Genomic DNA, 26,218 nt, shown 5'->3' with positions numbered 1-26,218 from the left:
AGAGATGTTCAGGATCCTTGGGCGCTAGAAATAGTTTCTCAAGGTTATCTCCTGGAATTCAAGGAACTACCCCCAAGGGGGAGGTTCCACAGGTCTCAATTGTCTTCAAACCAAATAAAAAGACAGGCATTCTTACATTGTGTAGAAGACCTGTTAAGGATGGGAGTGATTCATCCTGTTCCATTAGGAGAACAAGGGATGGGGTTTTACTCCAATCTGTTCATAGTTCCCAAAAAAGAAGGAACATTCAGACCAATTTTAGATCTCAAGATTCTAAACAAATTTCTCAGGGTTCCATCGTTCAAAATGGAAACCATTCGAACAATTCTTCCTACCATCCAGGAAGGTCAATTCATGACCACGGTGGATTTAAAGGATGCGTATCTACATATTCCTATCCACAAGGAACATCATCGGTTCCTAAGGTTCGCCTTTCTGGACAAGCATTACCAGTTTGTGGCACTTCCATTCGGATTAGCCACTGCTCCAAGGATTTTCACAAAGGTACTAGGGTCCCTTCTAGCGGTGCTAAGACCAAGGGGCATTGCAGTAGTACCTTACTTGGACGACATACTGATTCAAGCGTCGTCTCTGTCAAAAGCAAAGGCTCATACGGACATTGTCCTAGCCTTTCTCAGATCTCACGGGTGGAAAGTGAACATAGAAAAAAGTTCTCTGTCCCCGTCAACAAGAGTTCCCTTCTTGGGAACAATAATAGACTCCTTAGAAATGAAGATTTTTCTGACAGAGGCCAGAAAATCAAAACTTCTAAGCTCTTGTCAAGTACTTCATTCTGTTCTTCTTCCTTCCATAGCGCAGTGCATGGAAGTAATAGGTTTGATGGTTGCGGCAATGGACATAGTTCCTTTTGCACGAATTCATCTAAGACCATTACAACTGTGCATGCTCAGACAGTGGAATGGGGATTATACAGACTTGTCTCCGACGATCCAAGTAGATCAAAGAACCAGAGATTCACTCCGTTGGTGGCTGAACCTGGACAACCTGTCACAGGGAATGAGCTTCCGCAGACCAGAGTGGGTCATTGTCACGACCGACGCCAGTCTGGTGGGCTGGGGCGCGGTCTGGGAACCCCTGAAAGCTCAGGGTCTATGGTCTCGGGAAGAATCTCTTCTCCCGAAAAACATTCTGGAACTGAGAGCGATATTCAATGCTCTCAAAGCTTGGCCTCAACTAGCAAAGGCCAAATTCATAAGGTTTCAATCAGACAACATGACGACTGTTGCATATATCAACCATCAGGGGGGAACAAGGAGTTCCCTGGCGATGGAGGAAGTGACCAAAATAATTAAATGGGCGGAGAATCACTCCTGCCACTTGTCTGCAATCCACATCCCAGGAGTGGAAAATTGGGAAGCGGATTTTCTGAGTCGTCAGACTTTCCATCCGGGGGAGTGGGAACTCCATCCGGAAATCTTTGCCCAAATAACTCAATTATGGGGCATTCCAGACATGGACCTGATGGCGTCTCGTCAGAACTTCAAGGTTACTTGCTACGGGTCCAGATCCAGGGATCCCAAGGCGACTCTAGTAGATGCACTGATAGCGCCTTGGACCTTCAACCTAGCTTATGTATTCCCACCGTTTCCTCTCATTCCCAGGCTGGTAGCCAGGATCAATCAGGAGAGGGCTTCGGTGATCTTGATAGCTCCTGCGTGGCCACGCAGAACTTGGTATGCAGACCTGGTGAATATGTCATCGGCTCCACCATGGAAGCTACCTTTGAGACAGGACCTTCTTGTTCAAGGTCCATTCGAACATCCGAATCTGGCTTCACTCCAACTGACTGCTTGGAGATTGAACGCTTGATTTTATCAAAGCGTGGGTTTTCAGATTCTGTCATTGATACTCTTATCCAGGCTAGAAAGCCTGTAACTAGGAAAATTTACCATAAAATATGGAAAAAATATATCTGTTGGTGTGAATCTAAAGGATTCCCATGGAACAAGATAAAAATTCCTAAGATTCTATCCTTTCTACAAGAGGGTTTGGAGAAAGGATTATCTGCAAGTTCTTTGAAGGGACAGATTTCTGCTTTATCTGTTTTACTTCACAAAAAGCTGGCGGCTGTGCCAGATGTTCAAGCTTTTGTTCAGGCTCTGGTTAGAATCAAGCCTGTTTACAAACCTTTGACTCCTCCTTGGAGTCTCAATTTAGTTCTTTCAGTTCTTCAAGGGGTTCCGTTTGGACCCTTACATTCCGTAGATATTAAGTTACTATCTTGGAAAGTTTTGTTTTTGGTTGCAATTTCTTCTGCTAGAAGAGTTTCAGAGTTATCTGCTCTGCAGTGTTCTCCTCCTTATCTGGTGTTCCATGCAGATAAGGTGGTTTTGCGTACTAAACCTGGTTTTCTTCCGAAAGTTGTTTCTAACAAAAACATTAACCAGGAGATAGTTGTGCCTTCTTTGTGTCCGAATCCAGTTTCAAAGAAGGAACGTTTGTTACACAATTTGGATGTAGTTCGTGCTCTAAAATTCTATTTAGAGGCTACAAAGGATTTCAGACAAACATCTTCTTTGTTTGTTGTTTATTCTGGTAAAAGGAGAGGTCAAAAAGCAACTTCTACCTCTCTCTCTTTTTGGCTTAAAAGCATCATCCGATTGGCTTATGAGACTGCCGGACGGCAGCCTCCTGAAAGAATCACAGCTCACTCCACTAGGGCTGTGGCTTCCACATGGGCCTTCAAGAACGAGGCTTCTGTTGATCAGATATGTAAGACAGCGACTTGGTCTTCACTGCACACTTTTACCAAATTTTACAAATTTGATACTTTTTGCTTCTTCTGAGGCTATTTTTGGGAGAAAGGTTTTGCAAGCCGTGGTGCCTTCCATCTAGGTGACCTGATTTGCTCCCTCCCATCATCCGTGTCCTAAAGCTTTGGTATTGGTTCCCACAAGTAAGGATGACGCCGTGGACCGGACACACCTATGTTGGAGAAAACAGAATTTATGCTTACCTGATAAATTACTTTCTCCAACGGTGTGTCCGGTCCACGGCCCGCCCTGGTTTTTTTAATCAGGTCTGATGAATTATTTTCTCTAACTACAGTCACCACGGTATTATATGATTTTCTCCTATGCATATTCCTCCTTTACGTCGGTTGAATGACTGGGGTAGGCGGAGCCTAGGAGGGATCATGTGACCAGCTTTGCTGGGCTCTTTGCCATTTCCTGTTAGGGAAGAGAATATCCCACAAGTAAGGATGACGCCGTGGACCGGACACACCGTTGGAGAAAGTAATTTATCAGGTAAGCATAAATTCTGTTTTTAAATTAGTCAGTTACACTAAAGCATCAGCTCAATTGGAGTCTGTTGATTAGTGTAGATTAACTGCTGTTTTTAAAGTTTTATAATATTTTGTAGCATTTAAAAATGTATTGTAAATTCGCTGCAGAGAAAAAGACATTTTTAAGTTTTTTTTCTCTCTCGAATAAATTTGTTTCTATTCTTGGTCTAAGATCATATAATTATAATGTGAAAATGTAGTAATAAAAAAGCAATGTTACATTCAGGAGTCACAGCTTTGCAAGCCAGGAAAGGTTAGGGGGTGCTTTGAAAAAATCAGTGAGAGCCAATCATCAATGCGTTGCCATTTTGCAGTGCTGCTCTGTATTTGACTGTTCTTTTCGAACAGTGCTTCACTCTGGCTGCACTGTGTTAAAGAAAACATCAGTGCAGTTGGAGCACAGCACTGTTTGAAGAAAACAGCCTGATGTGAGCAGCACCTCAAAGCAAAAGCACTAACAGTTGCTGCATGTATCACATTCTGTCTGCAGACATGATGCATTTCCTGCAATGATTTCTTAGATCACAGCATGTTCTGCCTTGGGATCCTGTCCCTGCAGCATTAACAGGAAACAAGGTGGATAAAAAAAAAATCAATTTTTTTTAAAAAGAAAAAATCGATTTTTTTTAAAAAGAAAAATATTTTTTCTTTCTAATGACACGGTGAGTCCACGGATCATCATACCACTCCCCTTACCCACAAACTTCTGTCATTCTCTTTACTTGTAGTTGCATGGAGGTGGTAAAGTAGGTGTCTGATTCTTCAATCAAGAGTTTGTTATTTTTAAAGCAGAGCAAACTGCTCTGACTTTTTTCTGGGGTATAGCTGTAGTCCATGTCAGTCTCTTCAGTAGAGCAATGGTGGCTTTTGAGCACCTCCCATGTTGATGCTGCCCTTATTTTAAAAAGTCTGAGTAAGTTTATTCAGCCTTTTTTTGTTTTTCCACAGGTCTATGTAAGGAGTGTTTCCTTTCAAACTTGGTAAGCTGCCCTGCTGCTGGGCAGATTTTTTTTGAGGTAAGTGCTGTTCTTAGATAGATATTGCACTTAGGGGGTTAATTTATGTCTGACTGTGTTCTGTTTTTATCTAACTCTTGGCAGTTGTGTGGGGCACTGTTGTGTAGTTTGCAGCTGAGGCTGTTTGGGCTTTGTATTTGGCTAGTGTGTGTGTTTAAAATGTTAGTAGCGTTTTTCTGACAGGCAGCTTTAATAAACATTTTGAGTCCTCTGGTTTCCTCCCGGCGGTGTTTTATTTAGAACTGTCATGCCGACCGGAAGGTTGTGTAAACGGCCACGATGGGCGGAGTTTGGTTTGATTAGCTCGAGGGTTGCGCGCTCTTCCTCTCTGTGTGTTTACTCACGGTGCTGCAGTTTCTTGGTGGAGTTTCAGCGTGACCAGTTTGTCTTGTGTGCGCAAGTTTTCCTCCGGTTGGTAGGAGGTTCATTTAACACCTCAGTTGGTAGTGTGCAGAGGTGCTTGATGGAGCTCAGGGCTTTTTATTTTTTCTGGATATAGACACAGTAGCTTTATTTAAAGAGACAGTTGCACTATTTAAAGAGACAGTAGCGTTTTTTAAGATTCAATTTTCTTTTGTGTGTAAAATGGACCAAGAGGACTTGCAAGCTGTTACCTGCAATTTTAGTCTAGATGCTAATGTAGAGCCACCTATCCCTTTCTGTTCCTCATGTATAGAGAGAACTTTGCAGTATAGGGATATGCTTTTTAATAGAGCCTTCTTTTTCTCAGGAGAATGTTGTTCAGGAGCCTCCTGTTCAAGCTGTAACGCAGCTTTCTCCCCAATCATCTCAATCTTCACATGCAGTGCCCTGCGTTTCGTCTCAGGTTGGTTTTTCTTTACAGGATATGGCTACTCGGATAACCTCTGCTATAACTGAGGCTTTGTCTGCTTTTCCTGTGTTGCAGGGTAAGCGTAAAAGGAGTTCTGATTCTGTTGCAAATCTGTCCTCACAGGATTGAGGAAGAAGATATTTCAGTTGCATCTGAAGGTGAAATTTCAGACTCTTATAGTGTGCCTCCTTTGGCTGATTCTGAGGTTGTTTCTTTCAGATTTAAGCTGGAGCACCTCCGTTTGTTACTCAGGGAGGTTTTGGTTACTTGATTTGACGGTCATAGTTACTCCCAAGAAAGCTAGTAAGCTTAACAAGTTTTTTGAAGTTCCTTCTGTGGCGGAAGTTTTTCCTGTTCCAGATCGTGTTTCAGAAATTATTTCACGGGAGTGGGAGAAGCCTGGTATTCCCTTTTCCCCCCTCTCCAATTTTTAGGAAGATGTTTCCTATTGCGGACTCTATTAAGGAATCTTGGCAGACGGTTCCTAAGGTAGAGGGAGCTATTTCCACTTTGGCTAAGAGGATCACTATTCCTATTGAGGATAGTTGTTCTTTTAAAGATCCCATGGATAAGAAGTTAGAAGCTATTTTTAAAAGGATATATGTTCACCAGGGGTTCCAATGGCAACCTGCTGCGTGTATTGCGACACTTACCAGTGCGGCTGCATAATGGTTTGATGCATTTTCTGACTCAATTCTAGCCTAAATTTCCTCCAGGAAAAGAATCCTGTTGAATAAAGTCTTTAAAGTTGGCTAATTCTTTTATTGCGGACGCTTCTTTACAAGTCATCAAGTTCGGAGCAAACATTTCTGGCTTTGCTGTTTTGGCGTGCAGGGTTTTATGGTTAAAGTCTTGGTCTGCGGATGTATCATCTAAATCTAAGCTTTTATCCATTCCTTACAAGGTGTGATTGGCAAAGAATGAGGGGATAGCGCTAAACGGCTGAAGAGATCTAAAAATATCTAAGGGTGTACAACAATGTGTCCAATTGGAGTGGCGCCTTATCTGCACGACATTCTGGTTCAGGCGCCCTCCTTTCAACAAGCAAGATCCCACATGGAAATGTTATCTTTCCTGCGATCTCACGGATGGAAGGTACATTTGGAAAATAGTTCCTTAGTTCCGAATACAAGGGTCATTTTCTTGGGAACCATAATAGATTCCTTATCAATGAAGATTTTTCTGACAGAATTCAGGAAATCAAAGATTTTCGATTCTTGCCTAGCGCTTCAGTCCTCTCCTCGGCCATCAGTGGCTTAGTGCATGGAGGTAATCGGTCTAATGGTAGCGGCAATGGACATCATCCCGTTCGCTCGTTTCCACCTCGGACCTCTGCAGTTAAGCATAAGGGATTCTCTTCTTTGGTGGTTGTCTCAGGATCATCTCTCCCAAGGAACCTGCTTTCGCAGACCCTCTTGGTTGATTGTGACAACAGACGCCAGCCTTCTATGATGGGGAGCAGTCTGGGGCTCTCTAAAGGCTCAGGGAACATGGACTCGGTCGGAGTCTGTTCTACCCATAAACATTCTGGAGCTGAGAGCAATCTTCAATGCTCTCCTGGCCTCGGTTAGCCTCGGCCCGGTTGGTCAGGTTCCAGTCGGACAACATAACTTCAGTGTCTTACATCAACCATCAGGGAGGAGTTCCTTGGCCATGACAGAGGTAGCCAAGATAATTCAGTGGGCGGAGACCCACAATTGCTTTCTGTCGGCGATTCACATCCTAGGAGTGGACAACTGGGAGGCAGACTTTCTGAGCAGGCAGACCTTCCACCCGGGGGAGTGGAAACTCCATCCGGAAGTATTTTCCAGCCTGATTCTGAAATGGGGTCAGCCGGAATTAGATCTCATGGCATCTCGGCAGAATGCCAAGCTCCCGAGGTACGGGTCAAGGTCAAAGGAACCTCAGGCTGTACTGATAGACGCCCTGGCGGTACCTTGGAATTTCAGTCTTGCATAGCTATTTCCTCTGTTCGCTCTTCTACCTCGGGTCATTGCTCGAATCATGCAGGAGAGGGCGTTGGTGATCCTCATTGCATCGGTGTGGCCTTGCAGGATTTGGTATGCAGACCTGGTGGACATGTCATCTCTTCCACCTTGGAGACTTCCGTTGAGGAAGGACCTTCTACTTCAAGGGCCCTTCCTTCACCCAAATCTAGTTTCTCTGAAGCTGACTGCTTGGAGATTGATTAATTTTATCCAAGCGTGTATTTTTGGGAAACGGTCATTGAGACCATGATTCAGGCTCGTAAACATGTGACTAGAAAGATTTACCACAAGATATGGTGTAAATATCTATATTGGTGTGAATCCAAGGGCTACTCTTGGAGTAGAGTTAGGATTCCTAGAATTCTGTCCTTTCTCCAAGAAGGTTTGGAGAAGGGTTTATCAGCAAGTTCCCAAAAGGGGCAAATATCTGCCTGGTCTATTTTGTTACATAAACGTCTGGGGGACATCCCAGACGTGCAATCGTTTTGTCAGACCTTGGTCAGGATCAGGCCTGTGTTCAAGCCAGTTACTCTTCCTTGTCTTAATTTAGTGCTTAAAGTTCTTCAAGGGGCTCCATTTGAGCATATGCATTCCTTAGATATTGAGTTGTTATCTTGGAAAGTTTTGTTTCTTGTTGCTATATCATCTGCTTGTAGAGTGTCAGAACTCTCGGCATTACAGTATGAATCTCCTTACCCTATTTTTCACTCGGATGAGGTAGTGTTGCGTATGAAGGAAGGGTTCCTCCCTAAAGTAGTTTCAGATCGGAACATTAATCAGGCGATTGTTGTTCCTTCCTTGTGTCCTAATCCTCCTTCTCAGAAGGAACGGCTTCTGCACAATCTGGACATGGTGCGTACATTAAAATTCTATTTGCAGGCGACTAAGGATTTTCGTCAGTCTTCTGCTCTGTTTGTGGTATTCTCTGGGAAACGTAAGGGGCAGAAAGCTACGGCTACTTCTCTTTCTTTGTGGCTGAAGAGTATCATTCGGTTTGCCTATGAAACTGCTGGACAGCAGCCTCCTGAGAGAGTTACGGCTCATTCTACAAGGGCTGTTTCCTCTTCCTGGGCATTCAAAAATGAAGCTTCTGTGGAACAGATTTGCAAGGCTGCAACTTGGTCCTCTCTTCAAATTTTTTCAAAATTCAGTAAATTTGACACTTTTGCCTCGGCTGAGGCCTCTTTTGGGAGAAAGGTTCCTCAAGTAGTGGTGCCTTCCGTTTAGGTTCCCTGTCTTGTCCCTCCCTTATCATATGTGTACTCTAGCTTGGGTATTGATTCGCAATAGTAATTAGATGATCCGTAGACTCATTGTGTCATTAGAAAGAAAACAAAATTTATTTATTTATTGACACGAGTCCATGGCCCGCCCCGTTCTTTTTGGACAGGGTTTGTTGGTAGGTTATAAACTTCAGACACCTCTGCACCTTGTTACTTCCTTTCTCTCCTTTGCTTCGGTCGAATGACTGGAGTTGGAGGGAAGGGAGGTGATATTTAACAGCTTTGCTGTGGTGCTCTTTGCCGCCTCCTGCTGGGCAGGAGTGATATTCCCAGTAGTAATTAGATGATCCGTGGACTCATCGTGTCAAGAAAGAAAGGAATTTATCGGGTTAGCATACATTTTGTTTCTTCTATCAGATACGAGTCCACGGATTCATCCTTTTACTTGTGGGATATTATCCTCCTGCTAACAGGAAGTGGCAAAGAGCACCACAGCAGAGCTGTCTATATAGTTCCTCCCTTGACTCCACCCCCCAGTCATTCTCTTTGCCTACTCTAAGTAATAGGAAGGGTAAAGTGAAAGAGATGATAAAATGTTAGTTTTTATTTTCTTCAAGCAAGACTTTTTTATTTTAAATGGTACCGGTGAGTGCTATTTTTTCCCAGGCAGCAGATGGATGAAGACTTCTGCCTGGAGACTGATGATCTTAGCAGTTGTTACTAAGATCCAGAGTAGTTCCCACAGAATGGCTGAGGAGTACTTAAGAAACTTCAGTGTGAGGAACGTTTTTCATGCTACAAGCATTGAGGTATGTTCAGTTATTTTTTTCTGGAGAGACTGTGTTATTTCAGATTTGGCTGATAGTATCCCCATGAGGGAAAGGGTAAGCAGTAATCCTAATGTATAGAGAGGGGTATTACTAGACCTGTATTTTGGGCTATAAAAAATGGTTGACTCTGATGACATGATGTTTGTGGGCAAACGTTTCTATGTTGGGAGTTAAAGATAACGTTTTTTGTGGCAAACGTTTTGACTTTATCTTAACAATGGAGGGTACACATGGCTTCACTTAGATGGGTATATGAACACACATGGCTAGGTTTTAGACCGCTCTGGTGCGGTTATTGTTAAGGCTGTGAGACATCGAGTTAGATAGGCGGGGCCTATTTTCGCGCCTCAGTTGCGCAGTTTTTCCCATGCAAGCAGCAAGCTCCAACTCTGGTGGGCCTTTCAGGAAAGTTTGGGCCTAATCGAAGGGTTAATCCGATTTTGCAGACCCCTGAGGGCAGGTAGGTGCCACAGCAGGTCTGTGGCAAGGTGCAGGGGGTGTTTTTGTTTCACTATAACGTTTTTGGTACAACGTTTTTTGTTCTTAAGGGTTAAGCATTCCTTTCCTTGTGGGCAATCTTGGCTGACAAGTTGGGATACATTTATCATAAAATTGAGATAATTTTATCGTTTTGGAAAAATTGTATGCTTTTTTTTTCTCTTAAAGGCGCAGTACCGTTTTTTCAGATTATTTTTTCCACAAAATAAAGTGTTTTCAAGCCTGTTTGTGGTCATTACTAGCCTGTTTTAACATGTCTGACATTGAGGAAAGCCAATGTTCTATGTGTTTAGAAGCCATTGTGGAACCCCCACTTCAATTGTGTCCCTCATCTACTGAAAGGGCCTTACATTGCAAAGAACATATTTTAGCTGATAAAAGTATGTCTCGGGATGATTCTCAGTCAGAAGAGAATCGGGTTATGCCATCTACTTCTCCCCAAGTGTCACAACCTTTAACGCCCACCCAAGAGACGCCAAGTACTTCTAGTGCGTCTAATTATTTCACCCTGCAAGATATGGCTGCAGTTATGTCTACTACCCTTACAGAGGTATTATCTAAACTGCCTAGTTTACAGGGTAAGCGTCCCTTAAGGTTGAGACCCCATTAGATGATATTTTGGATAGAATTAAGGCTCTCAAGCTAGCATATTATTTTATTACAGATGCCGCTTTCCAAATGGCTAAATTAGAGGCTAAGAATGCAGGCTTTGCCATTTTAGCGAGTAGAGCGTTATGGCTTAAGTCATGGTCTGCTGATGTGTCATCTAAATCCAAGCTTTTAGCTATTCCCTTTAAGGGTAAGACCCTATTCGGGCCTGAACTTAAGGAGATAATTTCTGACATTACTGGAGGTAAAGGTCATGCCCTTCCTCAGGACAAGACGGTTAAAATGAGGACCAAACAGAATAATTTTCGTTCCTTTCGAAACTTTAAAGGCGGTCCCTCTACTTCCTCATCCGCCTCCAAGCAGGAGGGGAACTTTGCTCAATCCAAGTCAGTCTGGAGACCTAACCAGACCTGGAATTAAGGTAAACAGGCCAAGAAGCCCGCTGCTGCTACCAAGACAGCATGAAGGGGCAGTCCCCAATCCGGGACCGGATCTAGTAGGGGGCAGACTTTCTCTCTTCGCTCAGGCTTGGGTAAGAGACGTTCAGGATTCCTGGGCATTAGAAATTGTGACCCAGGGGTATCGTCTAGAATTCAAAGATTCTCTCCTAAGGGGGAGATTTCATCTTTCACGTTTGTCTGTAAACCAGACAAAAAGAGAGGCATTCTTACGCTGTGTAGAAGACCTATATACCATGGGTGTAATCTGCCCAGTTCCGAAAGTAGAACAGGGGCAGGGGTTTTGCTCGTGGTTCCCAAAAAAGAGGGAACCTTCAGACAGATTTTAGATCTCAAAACTCTAAACAAATTTCTCAGAGTCCCATCTTTCAAGATGGAGACCATACGAACAATTTTACCAATGATCCAAGAGGGTCAGTATAGGACCACCGTGGATTTGAAGGATGCGTATCTTCACATTCCTATCCACAAAGATCATCACCAGTTGCTCAGGTTCGCCTTCCTGGACAAACCCTTCCTTTCGAGTTGGCCACATCTCCCAGAATTTTCACAAAGGTGCTAGGGTCCCTTCTGGCGGTTTTAAGGCCGCGGGGCATAGCAGTGGCACCCTATCTGGACGATATTTTGATTCAGGCGCCAACTTAACATCTAGCCAAATCTCACACGGACATCGTGTTGGCTCTTCTAGGAGCTCACGGGTGGAAGGTGAACATAAAAAAAGAGTTCACTTGTTCCTCTGACAAGAATTCCATTCCTAGGAACTCTGATAGACTCGGTAGACATGAAGATTTTTCTGACGGAGATCAGAAAATCAAAGACCTTAACCACTTGCCGAGCACTTCATCCATTCCTCGGCCATCAGTGGCTCAGTGTATGGAGGTAATTGGACTAATGGTAGCGGCAATGGACATAGTTCCGTTTGCTCGCTTACATCTCAGACCACTGCAGCTGTGGATGCTCAGACAGTGGAATGGGGATTCTCTCTTCTTTGGTGGTTGTCACAGGATCATCTGTCCCAGGGAATGTGCTTCCGCAGGCCAGCATGGGTCATAGTGACTACGGACCCCAGCCTCTGGGGTGCAGTCTGGAATTTCCTGAAGGCTCAGGGTGTGTGGACTCAGGAGGAGTCCTTATTACCAATAAATATTCTGGAACAGAGAGCGATATTCAACGCGTTTCAAGCGTGGCCTCAGCTGGCTTCGGCCAAATTCATAAGATTCCAGTCAGACAATATCACGACTGTAGCATATATCAATCATCAAGGGGGAACAAAGAGTTCTCTAGCGATGATAGAGGTTTCCAAAATAATTCAATGGACAGAGACTCACTCTTGCCATCTATCAGCAATATATATCCCAGGAGTGGAGAACTGGGAAGCGGATTTTCTAAGTCGTCAGACTTTTCATCCGGGGGAGTGGGAACTCCATCCGGAGATGTTTGCGAAATTGATTCATCAATGGGGCACACCGGAATTGGATCTGATATCATCTCGTCAGAATGCCAAACTTCCTTGTTACGGGTCCAGATCAAGGGATACTCAAGCTGTACTGATAGATGCTCTAGCAGTACCGTGGTCGTTCAACCTGGCTTATGTGTTTCCTCCTTTTCCTCTTCTACCTCGTCTGATTGCAAGAATCAAACAGGAGAGGGCTTCGGTAATATTGATAGCGCCTGCATGGCCACGCAGGATTTGGTATGCAGACCTGGTGGAAATGTCATCTCTGCCACCGTGGAAACTGCCTCTGAGACAGGACCTTCTCATTCAGGGTCCGCTCCAACATCCAAATATAATTTCTCTGCAGCTGACTGCCTGGAGATTGAACGCTTGATTCTATCTAAGCGGGGATTCTCTGAGTCGGTCATTGATACCTTGGTTCAGGCTCAGAAGCCTGTCACTAGGAAAATTTATCATAAGATATGGCGTAAATATCTTTATTGGTGCGAATCCAAAGGCTACTCATGGAGTAAGATTAGGATTCCTAGGATTTTGTCCTTTCTCCAAGAAGGATTGGAGAAGGGGTTATCAGCTAGTTCCTTAAAGGGACAGATTTCTGCTTTGTCAATCTTACTACACAAGCGTCTGACAGATGTCCCAGACGTTCAGTCGTTTTGTCAGGCTTTGGTTAGAATTAAGCCTGGGTTTAAACCTGTTGCTCCGCCATGGAGTTTGAATTTAGTTCTTAATGTTCTTCAAGGGGGGTTCCGTTTGAACCCATGCATTCCATAGATATTAAACTTCTATCTTGAAAAGTTCTGTTTTTAGTTGCTATCTCTTCTGCTCGAAGAGTTTCTGAGCTATCTGCGTCACAATGCGACTCGCCTTATCTTATATTCCATTCTGATAAGGTGGTTTTGCGTACTAAACCTGGATTCCTTCCTAAGGTTGTTTCAAATAAGAATATTAATCAGGAAATTGCTGTTTCTTCTCTGTGTCCTAACCCTTCTTCTAAGAAGGAGCGTCTGTTACATAACTTGGACGTGGTTCGTGCCTTGAAGTTTTACTTGCAAGCGACCAAGGATTTCCGTCAAAAATCTTCTCTGTTTGTTGTCTATTCTGGAAAGCGTAGAGGTCAAAAAGCTACGGCTACCTCTCTATCTTTTTGGCTGAAAAGCATCATCCGTTTGGCATACGAGACTGCTTGACAGCAGCCTCCTGAAAAAAATTACAGCTCATTCTACTAGAGCGGTGGCTTCCACATGGCTTTTAAAAGCAATGCTTTTGTTGAACAGATTTGTAAGGCTGCGACTTGGTCTTCCCTTCATACCTTTTCCAAATTTTACAAATTTGATACTTTTGCTTCTTCTGAGGCTGTTTTTGGGAGAAAAGTTCTTCCAGCAGTGGTGCCTTCTGTTTAGATATCTGTCTTATCCCTCCCGTTCATCCGTGTCCTGTAGCTTTGGTATTGTATCCCGTAAAGGATGAATCCGTGGACTCGTCGTATCTTATAGAAGAAAAGGAAATTTATGCTTACCTGATAAATTGATTTCTTCTATGATACGAGTAGTCCACGGCACACCCTGTCAATTTAAGACAGATTATATTTTTTTTTGGTTTAAAACTTCAGTCACCTCTGCACCTTTTATTTTCTCCTTTTTCTTCCTGTACCTTCGGTCAAATGACTGGGGGGTGGAGTCAAGGGAAGAGCTATATAGACAGCTCTGCTGTGGTGCTCTTTGCCACTTCCTGTTAGCAGGAGGATAATATCCCACAAGTAAAGGATGAATCCGTGGACTCGTCGTATCATAGAAGAAATCAATTTATCAGGTAAGCATAAATTTCCTTTTTTAACGGTAACTTAAAAAATTAAAAGTATTTCTAGATTTTGAAGTATAACGTGGGACTCCACTCCAGGATCTACTAAGTGGGTCTTGGATATCTAAAGCGCTTCGCAGGCTTGCTGGCTAGTCACGGAATTGGTCTAAATGTAGCTCGCTCTGGTCTAGTAGCGGGAGCGAGCTACATTTAGTCCAATAGCGCGACCGGGCGTGCTGTGGCTAGCCAGCAAGCCCGCAAAGCGCTTTGGATATGAAAGACCCACTTAGTAGATCCTGGAGCGGAGTCCAACTGTGTGCAGAATTATATAACATTATTCAGATATTTACGGACATTAAATTCATAATTAGACATTCATGATTCAGACAGAGCATACAAACAACTTTCCAATTTACTTCTATTATATATATATACAGTTTCTCATTGGCTCCTCCATGTGTTCAGTTAGAAACCAGCAGTGCATTGCTGCTTTTTCAACAAATGATACCAAGAGAATGAAACAAATTTGATAATAAAAGTTAACAGGAATGTTGTTTAAAATTCTATATTCTAAGGCAAATATTGGGTTTCATGTCCCTTTAATTCATTCTATTTACAATATCTTACTCTCCCAGAGGTTTCTGTAACATTAGTTTAGGCATTTTTTTCTATCTAGAAGATATAACATATTCTTGGACATAAACCATTTTTCTTATGATTCAGAGAATATAATTTTAGAAAACTTTCAGATCTACTTCTATTTTAAAATTGTCTTCATTCTCCTGGTATCCTTTGTTGAAGGAGCAGTGATGCACTAATGGGAGCTAGCTAAACACATTGGGTGAGCCAATGACAAGAGGCATAATTGTGGAGCCACTAATTAGCAGCTAGCTACCAGTAGTGCATTGCTTCTCCTGAGCCTTCCTAGTTATGATTTTTAAGAAAGGATAACATGAGAACAAAGCAAATGTGATTTTTTTTTTAAAAACTTGTTTTGTTCTAGTCATTCTGATAATCTGCATTACCCAGCTTGCATTTTTCTTTGATAAATACATCAGCCCTGTAATTACTGCCATTCTTATGCTTACAGGAGGTGTATCGTATTCCCAAGAAGAGTCAAGCGGAGAAGGAAATGCGTAAGTGTCTGGCCAATGTTTTCTTACCTATGCCTAGGGCGTTCCTGTGTATTGGCCTTGGAGGTATTTTAAGGACATGGTTAATACTTAAAAAGCATAAGTCTTAATATTCCATTGAATGTATGTTCCCTGTATATGCAGTAAAGAATTTGGCATTGTGATAAGATGATTGGAAGAGAAATGTGACCTTTTATTTCTTCACACAAAAACAGAGATTCAGTTCCTCTCTTCTCCGGTGCTGTGTTGATCAATCAAGGGCTTAAAGGGACAGTCAAACCAAAAATGTTATTGTTTTAAAAGATAGATAATCCCTTTATTACCTATTCCCCAGTTTTGCACAGAAAAAAATGGTGTTATTAATACACTTTTTACCTCTGTGATTACCTTGTTTCGAAACATTTTCTGGCAGCCCCCTGATCACATGACTTTATCTATTGACTTGCATTTAAGCCAATTAGTGCTGTGTTGTTGGAATCCACGGGCGTGAGCACAATGTTATCTATATGGCTCACATGAACTAGCTTCCTCTGATGTGAAAAGCAAATACAAAAGTATGTGATCACAGGGCTGTTTTTAGGGATTTAGAAACAGGCAAAAATTTAGAGGTTTAAATGTTAAAGTATATTAATATAACAATGTTAGTTGTGCAAAGCTGTGGAATGGGTAGTAAAGGCGTTATCTAGCTTTTTAAACTATAACAATTTTTGTGTTGACTGTCCCTTTAAAGGGGCATTGCACTGTATTTTACTAACCCCATTAATCTTATTCCAGTGATCCATTTAACATGCTAGGACTGTATAAACTTGTTTAAATATAGCCCCTTTGTCATTTCAAATAACTGTTTTTGCTTGTTGAAAATCTCCACCTATACTGAAAAAACTCTGTAGTGTTGGCTAAAGAAAAGCTAGGTAAACAAAAGGCAGCAGTAGAAATCATCCTCCCAATCAGGAGGGAACCCAGCCCTTTTAAAAGGGTGTTCCAGCAGCTGCTTTGAATACAATGAACTCTTTAACAACTGCTTCCCTGAGTACATTGCCCCTTTAAAGTTGCCCATAGCTCTTGTTTATCCTCTGTTATATTGGGGTGTACATGTTCTACATATTTCAATTTTCTTTATGTAGTTTTTCTATAGAAACTATTCTTATTCCCCCCCCTGTATGGATGTTGCCCTATTCTAATGGCAGGTTATATTACTGCATTGTAAGCGCTATGCTCATCTGCTTATTCAGATGTCCATTTACATTAATTGTCAGCAGATTATAATTGGCCTTTAGCTGGTACGTGCAGGTTTTCTGAAGCTCAAATAGAAAAATCTGTTTGGCTAAATTCAGGCAGCTTGTGATGTGAAAAAATCTGGACCTCTGTGTCTGCCATTGGTGCCCAGCTGGCAGTGGGAGCTTTATACCGACCTTCTGTTTCTGTTGTGTTTGTAATATAAACATATGGAACAGTATTTCTTCTAGTAGGAAAAATCCGGTGTCAACGCAAGTCCGAATGTTTTTTGTGTTCTGGTCCAGCTTGTGCAGAGTGTTAAAGGGACATAATACACATTATTTTTTCTTTCATTATTTTACTCCTATAGTCAAATGCATGTTTCCTGTTTTTTAAAGTAGGTAGGTAGCCTCAGGTACGGGTGTGCGTCTGGAGCACTAAATAGCACCAATTGTAATTTCTCTTGTAAGGTGTATCCAGTCCACGGATCATCCATTACTTGTGGGATATTCTCATTCCCAACAGGAAGTTGCAAGAGGACACCCACAGCAGAGCTGTCTATATAGCTCCTCCCCTCACTGCCATATCCAGTCATTCTCTTGCAACTCTCAACAAGCATGGAGGTAGTAAGAGATAAGTGGTGAAATGTAGCTGTTATTTTGCTTCAATCAAGAGTTTATTATTTTTAAATAGTACCGGAGTTGTGCTATTTTGTTCCAGGCAGGAAAAAAGAAGAATCTGCCTGGGATTTCTATGATCTTAGCAGGTTGTAACTAAGATCCATTGCTGTTCTCACACATGTCTGAAGAGAGAGATAACTTCAGCGGGGGAATGGCGTGCAGGTTATCCTGCTATGAGGTATGTGCAGTTAATATTTTTCTAGAAGATGTAAAGGCTAGAAAATGCTGCTGATACCAAATTTATGTAAGGTAAGCCTGAATACAGTGATTTAATAGCGACTGGTATCATGCTTACTTTCTGAGGTAATACTCTTTTATATTTACAATATAAAAAACGTTTGCTGGCATGTTTAAACGTTTTTAGATATACTTTGGTGATAAAACTTTATTGGGGCCTAGTTTTTTTTCCACATGGCTGGCTTAAATTTGCCTGGAAACAGTTTCCTGAGGCTTTCCACTGTGTTACTATGAGTGGGAGGGGCCTAGTTACAGACTGAGACATCCAGGAGTTCCCTGAATGCTACAGGACATCTCTAAAGGGCTCTTAGGCTTCCAAAATCGTTTGTTGGGGAAGGTAGGCCCACAGCAAGGCTGTGGCAGTTTGGTGTGACTTAAAAAACGTCTATCGTTTTTTTGATCCTGTTTTTGAACTAAGGGGTTAATCATCCATTTGCAAGTGGGTGCAATGCTCTGTTAGTCTATTATACACACTGTAAAAATTTCGTTTGATTTACTGCCTTTTTTCACTGTTTTTCAAATTCTGTCAAAATTTGTTTCTCTTAAAGGCACAGTACCGTTTTTTATATTTGCTTGTTAACTTGATTTAAAGTGTTTTCCAAGCTTGCTAGTCTCATTGCTAGTCTGTATAAACATGTCTGACATAGAGGAAACTCCTTGTTCATTATGTTTAAAAGCCATGGTGGAACCCCCTCTTAGAATGTGTACCAAATGTACTGATTTCACTTTAAGCAATAAAGATCATATTCTGTCTTTAAAAAATTTATCACCAGAGGAATATGACGAGGGGGAAGTTATGCCGACTAACTCTCCCCACGTGTCAGATCCTTTGACTCCCGCTCAAGGGACTCACGCTCAAATGGCGCCAAGTACATCCAGGGCGCCCATAGCGTTTACTTTACAAGACATGGCGGCAGTCATGGATAATACACTGTCAGCGGTATTAGCCAGACTACCTGTATTTAGAGGAAAGCGAGATAGCTCTGGAGTTAGATGAAATACAGAGCATACTGACGCTTTAAGAACTATGTCTGATACTGCCTCACAATATGCAGAAGCTGAAGGAGAGCTTCTTTCTGTTGGTGATATTTCTGACTCAGGTAAGATGATGCAACCTGATTCTGATATTTCTACATTTAAATTTAAGCTTGAACACCTCCGCGTGTTACTCAGGGAGGTTTTAGCTGTTCTGAATGACTGTGATACAATTGCAGTGCCAGAGAAATTGTGTAGACTGGATAAATACTATGCAGTGCCGGTGTGTACTGATGTTTTTCCAATACCTAAAAGGTTTACAGAAATTATTACTAAGGAATGGGATAGACCAGGTGTGCCGTTCTCTCCCCCTCCTGTTTTTAGAAAAATGTTTCCAATAGACTCCACCACACGGGACTTATGGCAGACAGTTCCTAAGGTGGAGGGAGCAGTTTCTACTCTAGCAAAGCGTACTACTATCCCTGTCGAGGACAGTTGGGCTTTCTTAGATCCAATGGATAAAAAGTTAGAGGGTTACCTTAAGAAAATGTTTATTCAACAAGGTTTTATCCTACAGCCCCTTGCATGCATTGCGCCTGTCACTGCTGCTGCGGCGTTCTGGTTTGAGTCTCTGGAAGAGGCTTTACAGGTAGCGACTCCATTGGATGAAATACTTGACAAGCTTAGAGCACTTAAGCTAGCCAATTATTTTGTTTCTTATGCCATTGTTCATTTGACTAAACTAACGGCTAAGAATTCTGGTTTTGCTATCCAGGCGCGCAGAGCGCTATGGCTTAAATCATGGTCAGCTGACGTTACTTCAAAATCGAAGCTGCTTAACATTCCCTTCAAGGGGCAGACCCTATTCGGGTCTGGTTTGAAGGAGATTATTGCTGATATCACTGGAGGAAAAGGTCATGCCCTTCCTCAGGATAGGTCTAAACCAAGGGCCAAACAGTCTAATTTTCGTGCCTTTCGAAACTTCAAGGCAAGTGCGGCATCAACTTCCTCTAATGCAAAACAAGAGGGAACTTTTGCTCAGTCCAAGACGGTCTGGAGACCTAACCAGACCTGGAACAAGGGTAAGCAGGCCAAAAAGCCTGCTGCTGCCTCTAAGACAGCATGAAGGAACGGCCCCCTATCCGGTAACGGATCTAGTAGGGGCAGACTTTCGCTCTTCGCCCAGGCGTGGGCAAGAGATGTCCAGGATCCCTGGGCGTTGGAAATTATATCCCAGGGATATCTTCTGGACTTAAAGGCTTCCCCCCCAAAAAGGGAGATTTCACCTTTCACAATTATCTGCAAACCAGATAAAGAGAGAGGCATTCTTGCACTGTGTACAAGACCTCCTAGTTATGGGAGTGATCCATCCAGTCCCAAAGGAGGAACAGGGACAGGGATTTTACTCAAATCTGTTTGTGGTTCCCAAAAAAGAGGGAACCTTCAGACCAATTTTGGATCTAAAGATCTTAAACAAGTTCCTCAGAGTTCCATCATTCAAGATGGAGACTATTCGTACCATCCTACCTATGATCCAGGAGGGTTAATTCATGACTACAGTGGATTTAAAGGATGCTTATCTGCACATTCCGATACACAAAGATCATCATCGGTTTCTCAGGTTTGCCTTCCTAGACAGGCACTACCAGTTTGTAGCTCTTCCTTTTGGGTTAGCTACAGCCCCAAGAATTTTTACGAAGGTTCTGGGGTCGCTTCTGGCTGTCCTAAGGCCACGGGGCATAGCAGTGGCCCCTTATTTAGACGACATCCTGATTCAGGCGTCAAACTTCCAAATTGCCAAGTCTCATACGGACATAGTGTTGCCATTTCTGAGGTCGCATGGGTGGAAGGTGAACGAGAAAGAGTTCTCTATCCCCCCTCACAAGAGTTTCCTTCCTAGGGACTCTGATAGATTCTGTAGAAATGAAAATTTACTTGACGGAGTCCAGGTTATCAAAACTTCTAAATTCCTGCCGTGTTCTTTTTTCCATTCCTCGCCCTTCGGTGGCTCAGTGCATGGAAGTAATCGGCTTAATGGTAGCGGCAATGGACATAGTGCCGTTTGCACGCCTACATCTCAGACCGCTGCAACTATGCATGCTCAGTCAGTGGAATGGGGATTACACAGATTTGTCCCCTTTACTGAATCTGGACCAAGAGACCAGGGATTCTCTTCTCTGGTGGCTATCTCGGGTCCATCTGTCCAAAGGTATGACCTTTCGCAGGCCAGATTGGACAATTGTAACGACAGATGCCAGCCTTCTAGGTTGGGGTGCAGTCTGGAACTCCCTGAAGGCTCAGGGATCGTGGACTCAGGAGGAGTCACTCCTTCCAATAAACATTCTGGAACTAAGAGCGATATTCAATGCTCTTCAGGCTTGGCCTCAGCTAGCGACAATGAGCTTCATCAGATTTCAGTCGGACAACATCACGACTGTGGCTTACATCAACCATCAAGGAGGAACAAGGAGTTCCCTAGCGATGTTAGAAGTCTCAAAGATAATTCGCTGGGCAGAGATTCACTCTTGCCACCTATCGGCTATCCATATCCCAGGTGTAGAGAACTGGGAGGCGGATTTTCTAAGTCGACAGACTTTTCATCCGGGGGAGTGGGAACTCCATCCGGAGGTGTTTGCACAATTGGTTCTTCGTTGGGGCGAACCAGAACTGGATCTCATGGCGTCTTGCCAGAACGCCAAGCTTCCTTGTTACGGATTCAGGTCCAGGGACCCCAAGGCAACGCTGATAGATGCTCTAGCAGCGCCTTGGTCCTTCAACCTGGCTTATGTGTTTCCACCGTTTCCTCTGCTCCCTCGTCTGATTGACAGAATCAAGCAGGAGAGAGCATCGGTGATCTTGATAGCGCCTGCGTGGCCACGCAGGACTTGGTATGCAGATCTGGTGGACATGTCATCCTTTCTACCATGGACTCTGCTGCTGAGACAGGACCTTCTACTTCAAGGTCCTTTCAACCATCCAAATCTAATTTCTCTGAGGCTGACTGCCTGGAGATTGAACGCTTGATTTTATCAAAGCGTGGTTTCTCCGAGTCAGTCATTGATACCTTAATTCAGGCACGGAAGCCTGTCACCATGAAAATCTATCATAAAATATGGCGTAAATATCTTTATTGGTGTGAATCTAAGGGCTACTCATGGAGTAAGGTCAGGATTCCCAGGATATTATCTTTTCTCCAAGGAGGATTGGAGAAAGGATTGTCAGCTAGTTCCTTAAAGGGACAGATTTCTGCGCTATCTATTCTTTTGCACAAGCGTCTGGCGGATGTCCCAGACATTCAGGCATTTTGTCAGGCTTTAGTTAGAATCAAGCCTGTGTTTAAACCTGTTGCTCCACCTTGGAGCTTAAATTTGGTTCTTAAAGTTCTTCAGGGGGTTCAGTTTGAACCTCTTCATTCCATAGATATCAAACTTTTGTCTTGGAAAGTTCTTTTTTTGGTAGCTATTTCCTCGGCTCGTAGAGTTTCCGAGTTATCTGCCTTACAATGTGATTCTCCTTATCTGATCTTCCATGCAGATAAGGTAGTTCTGCGTACCAAACCTGGGTTTTTACCTAAGGTGGTATCTAATAAGAATATCAATCAAGAGATTGTTGTTCCGTCTTTGTGTCCTAATCCTTCTTCAAAGAAGGAGCACCTATTACACAATCTGGACGTGGTTCGTGCTTTAAAGTTTTACTTACAAGCTACTAAAGATTTTCGTCAAACATCTGCTTTGTTTGTTGTCTACTCTGGACAGAGGAGAGGTCAAAAGGCTTCGGCAACCTCTTTCTTTTTGGCTAAGAAGCATAATCCGCTTAGCCTATGAGACTGCTGGCCAGCAGCCTCCAGAAAGGATTACAGCTCATTCTACTAGAGCTGTGGCTTCCACATGTGCCTTTAAAAATGAGGCTTCTGTTGAACAGATTTGCAAGGCGGCGACTTGGTCTTCGCTTCATACTTTTTCAAAATTCTACAAATTTGATACTTTTGCTTCTTCGGAGGCTATTTTTGGGAGAGAGGTTTTACAGGCAGTGGTACCTTCCGTTTAAGTACCTGCCTTGTCCCTCCCTTCATCCGTGTACTTTAGCTTTGGTATTGGTATCCCACAAGTAATGGATGATCCGTGGACTGGATACACCTTACAAGAGAAAACATAATTTATGCTTACCTGATAAATTTATTTCTCTTGTGGTGTATCCAGTCCACGGCCCGCGCTGTCATTTTAAGGCAGGTATTTTTTAATTTTAAACTACAGTCACCACTGCACCCTATGGTTTCTCCTTTCTCTGCTTGTTTTCGGTCGAATGACTGGATATGGCAGTGAGGGGAGGAGCTATATAGACAGCTCTGCTGTGGGTGTCCTCTTGCAACTTCCTGTTGGGAATGAGAATATCCCACAAGTAATGGATGATCCGTGGACTGGATACACCACAAGAGAAATAAATGTATCAGGTAAGCATAAATTATGTTTTTAACATAGTTATACCTTGTGCGTACACTGCTGATATCTAGTGTTCAAAAGTATTCATGTAAAACTGCCATATAAAGCTCCAGGCTTGTGCACAGTACCTACCTAGGTTTACTCTTTAACAAAGAATGCCATGAGATTGAAGTAGATTTGATAATATAAGTAAATGTAAGAAAATTACTCAAAGTAATAGTAATGTAAACCACAGTGATATACTCTTAACTATAGAGTTCAAGTAGCTGTCTGTCCCTTTAAAAGGTAAAAGCAATACATGGATAGTGTAGTACGTTTAAGAACCACAAATGGTTATCACTCCCAGCAAGCAGCAGTCTCCAGTGGATGAAAACTTCATTATGTTGCTAACCGCTTGCCAATGAGATTTTCATAGATCGCCAGAGCAGCAGTTTACACACTTACGCAGAACAGTGTTGAGGTCTGTGTGGGAAATGCATTGATCAGTGTACCTCGAATGTTACCCACCGGGTGATGCTATGAAGTAGCTGGGTGGGGGCAGATACTATAAAATGTTTGTTATTTAGAAATGTTACTTAAAGGGACATAATACTCGTATGCTAAATCACTTGAAAGTGATGCAGCATAACTGTAAAAAGCTGACGGGAAAATATCACCTGAATATCTCTATGTAAAAATGGAAGATATTTTACCTCACAATTTCCTCAGCTCACCAGAGTAAGTGCTGTGTAAAAAGTTATACTTCAGTTACTGTCCAGCTGCAGGTAAAAAAATAATAATGAAAAAATGAACTGCAGCCAATCAGCATTAGCAGTGCTGAGGTCATAAACTCTTTTACTGTGATCTCATGAGATTTGACTTCTCTCTCATGAGATTTCATAGTAAACTTCCTTAAACTGAATAGGGAAATAACATGAGTGTGCATGAGGCTCACTCCCTTGCCTGTCCCGGGACAGGCATACTGATTTGCTGCTTAAAGTCCTTTACAATGGGGTGTGAATACTTAGGACATGTTGAGGTAAAATATATTCCTTTTCTCCATAGAGATGTTCAGGTGATATTTTCTAGTCAGCTTTTTACAGCTACGCTGCATCACTTTCAAGTGTTTCAACATTTGGGTATCGTGGCCCTTTAAGCTATCTAATGCACAAACTAATTGTGTAACTAACATTAAAACAAACAAACTTATAAGCTGATTTTAGCTGAATATTGGCTTACATTTTTGCCAGGTGGTCAGTAAAATCAGCCCAGTGGTGTGCCCTTTAAATTGGCCCTAAGGAGAACACTAATATCCCTTGTGATGTTTGGCTGATAAAGCTTCAAATGTTTTGTTTTATTGTTTTTAGATTATACATTGTTTTAAATAAATAATTGTGTTTTCATTTATGGAGTTGTGTTCCTGAATGGATGAAATAAGGAACAAATGGAAGGCAGCATACGACAGGCACAAAAATACACAAGCTGTAGTGATAATTAATGGGTTGTGGATTTTAAACATACTACACAATTTTGTCTATTCTTTCTCCCTACATGTACGGTGGTGGAGTATTTCTTTGTGTTTTATATTGGGACAACTTGCATCATTTTATAACATTTTTTTATTTTTTTATTTTGTGATCATATTTTCACCAGGTTTTTCACTGATAATAGAAATACATTTCAAACATTTTAAAAATCGTATACTCTATCTAAATCATGAACAAAATTTTGAATTTCATATTCCTATAATTCCAAACTTCTGTGTGTAGTTTGATCATTCAACTTTAAATGGTTTTTCGATTTATAAAACAGAAATGTTTGTTTCCTGATTACACCTGATAACGTTTTGGGTGTTTAAATGGACATAAAACAATATATAATGTATAGTATAGAACAGTAAATAAGCACTGAATTATAAAACTGCATATGCAATAAACTTAAAAATGTTTGTATTCTTTTGCAGGGTAGGTACACAGCATTTAAAAAGCTTGAATATGTTTATCTAATTTTATTTGGCCAGTTAGGGACAGTTGTAAATTAGCTCATGCACTGATCAAGCAATTACTGTGTAATGTGTTGCAGGATAATAATTATGTAGTTTGGTTACACTTTTTACCTCTGTGCTTACCTTGTATCTATGCCTCTCCACACTGTCCCTTTATTTAATTTCTTTTGACAGACTTGCATTTTAGCTAATCAGTGCTGACTCATAAGTATCTCCATGGGCATGAGCACAATGTTATCTATAAGGCACACATGAAGCTACGCCCCCTAGCTGTGAAAAACTGTCAAATGCATTCAGATAAGAGGCGGCATCTAGGGCTTACAAATTAACATATGAGCCTACCTAGGTTTAGCTTTCAACTAAGAATACCTAGAGAACAAAGCAAATTTGATGATAAAAGTGAACTGGAAATTTATTTAAAATTGCATTCTCTATCTGAATCATGAAAGTTTAATTTTGTCTAGACTGTTCTTTTAAATACAGTAGATTTGCATTATTAATAATTGCATAAATCTGAATTTCAAAGTTTTCTTCCATATCCCTGCCCCTGTATCATATTCACCTATCAGTGAATCAGACTTAAATTACACTGTGGGCTCTTGCACATGCTCAGTAGGAGATGGTGCCTCAAATTGTGCATGTAAAAAGACTGCATAATTTGACAAAAGAAGGGATAATTCTTATTTTTTTAAAATGTATGCTCTATCTAAATCATGTAAGTTTTTAGTTTTGATTTCATTGTCCCTTTGAGTATTTCAGTCACTAATGAGAGGTTTTATGTTCTGTGTGGATAAACAAGTTTGTGTTCTATCCTCACAGACTGTGTGTGGGGGGCTTTCCTTGCTGCATTTAGTATGTAATTGCCATGTATTCACACCCCTCCCTCCCTTCACAGATGACCGCTGGAGAGAATCTTCTGGACCGGTTTACCAGACACCTCATGTGAAGGGACAGGGGCGAGAACGAGACTCTGAAAGGCAGAGCCAGAGGAAGCGCAGGCAGTCGCCATCACCGCCACCGCCGTTTTATGAACGCAACCCAAAGAGAGGCGATGACAGGTGAGGGACCACGAACAATTAAGCAAATGACAGATTTCTTGCTTTGTTATATTTGTAACGTGTTCTCCTGAACTTGTTTTTACATTAAGCTGTTTCCTTTTAAATACTTCCGAAATTGTAATGTGCTAGCACACTTGGTGCTCAATTTATCAAACGCGGGTGGACAGGGGCTTGTGCGAACCTGCAGTCAAAGTGAAGAAAGGTGCTTGATAAATTTTTCTCTTTATGGAGTTAAACGCTAAAGAAAAGCAACAGAAAGTGTTTTTATTGCATTCTGTGTACATTTCTGCTGTTGTATATGCAGATTGAGAATAACAATTTAATATTTATGTTTTTGTTTCTTAATAAAAGGCAAAGTAATGTAATGCCCTTAAGTAAAGGGTGCTAGTTTAGATACTGGTGTGCTTGTGCAGAGAGACTCAGTGTCACGCGTGGTGCCACTGGCACTTTTACAGTCCCGCTGTGTGTGCATCAAGCATAATA

General features: G+C 42.0%; 1 protein-coding gene across 2 annotated transcripts in view; it reads left to right on the top strand.

The window, feature by feature from the left end:
• SETD2 (SET domain containing 2, histone lysine methyltransferase) overlaps positions 1 to 26,218 on the top strand; it is a 284,758-nt gene that overhangs the window by 171,158 nt on the left and 87,382 nt on the right. For both annotated transcript variants that reach the window (XM_053713722.1, XM_053713721.1), the window contains exons 14-15: positions 15,105 to 15,150; positions 25,573 to 25,735. In XM_053713722.1, coding sequence (XP_053569697.1) covers positions 15,105 to 15,150; positions 25,573 to 25,735 — 209 coding nt within the window. The remainder of the gene's footprint in view (positions 1 to 15,104; positions 15,151 to 25,572; positions 25,736 to 26,218) is intronic.

This window comes from Bombina bombina, chromosome 5 (genome assembly GCF_027579735.1).
Source record: "Bombina bombina isolate aBomBom1 chromosome 5, aBomBom1.pri, whole genome shotgun sequence".
NCBI classification, from domain to species: domain Eukaryota; kingdom Metazoa; phylum Chordata; class Amphibia; order Anura; family Bombinatoridae; genus Bombina; species Bombina bombina.
The sequence above is the reverse complement of the archived record's forward strand: the minus strand, read 5'-3'. Positions and strand labels throughout refer to the sequence as shown.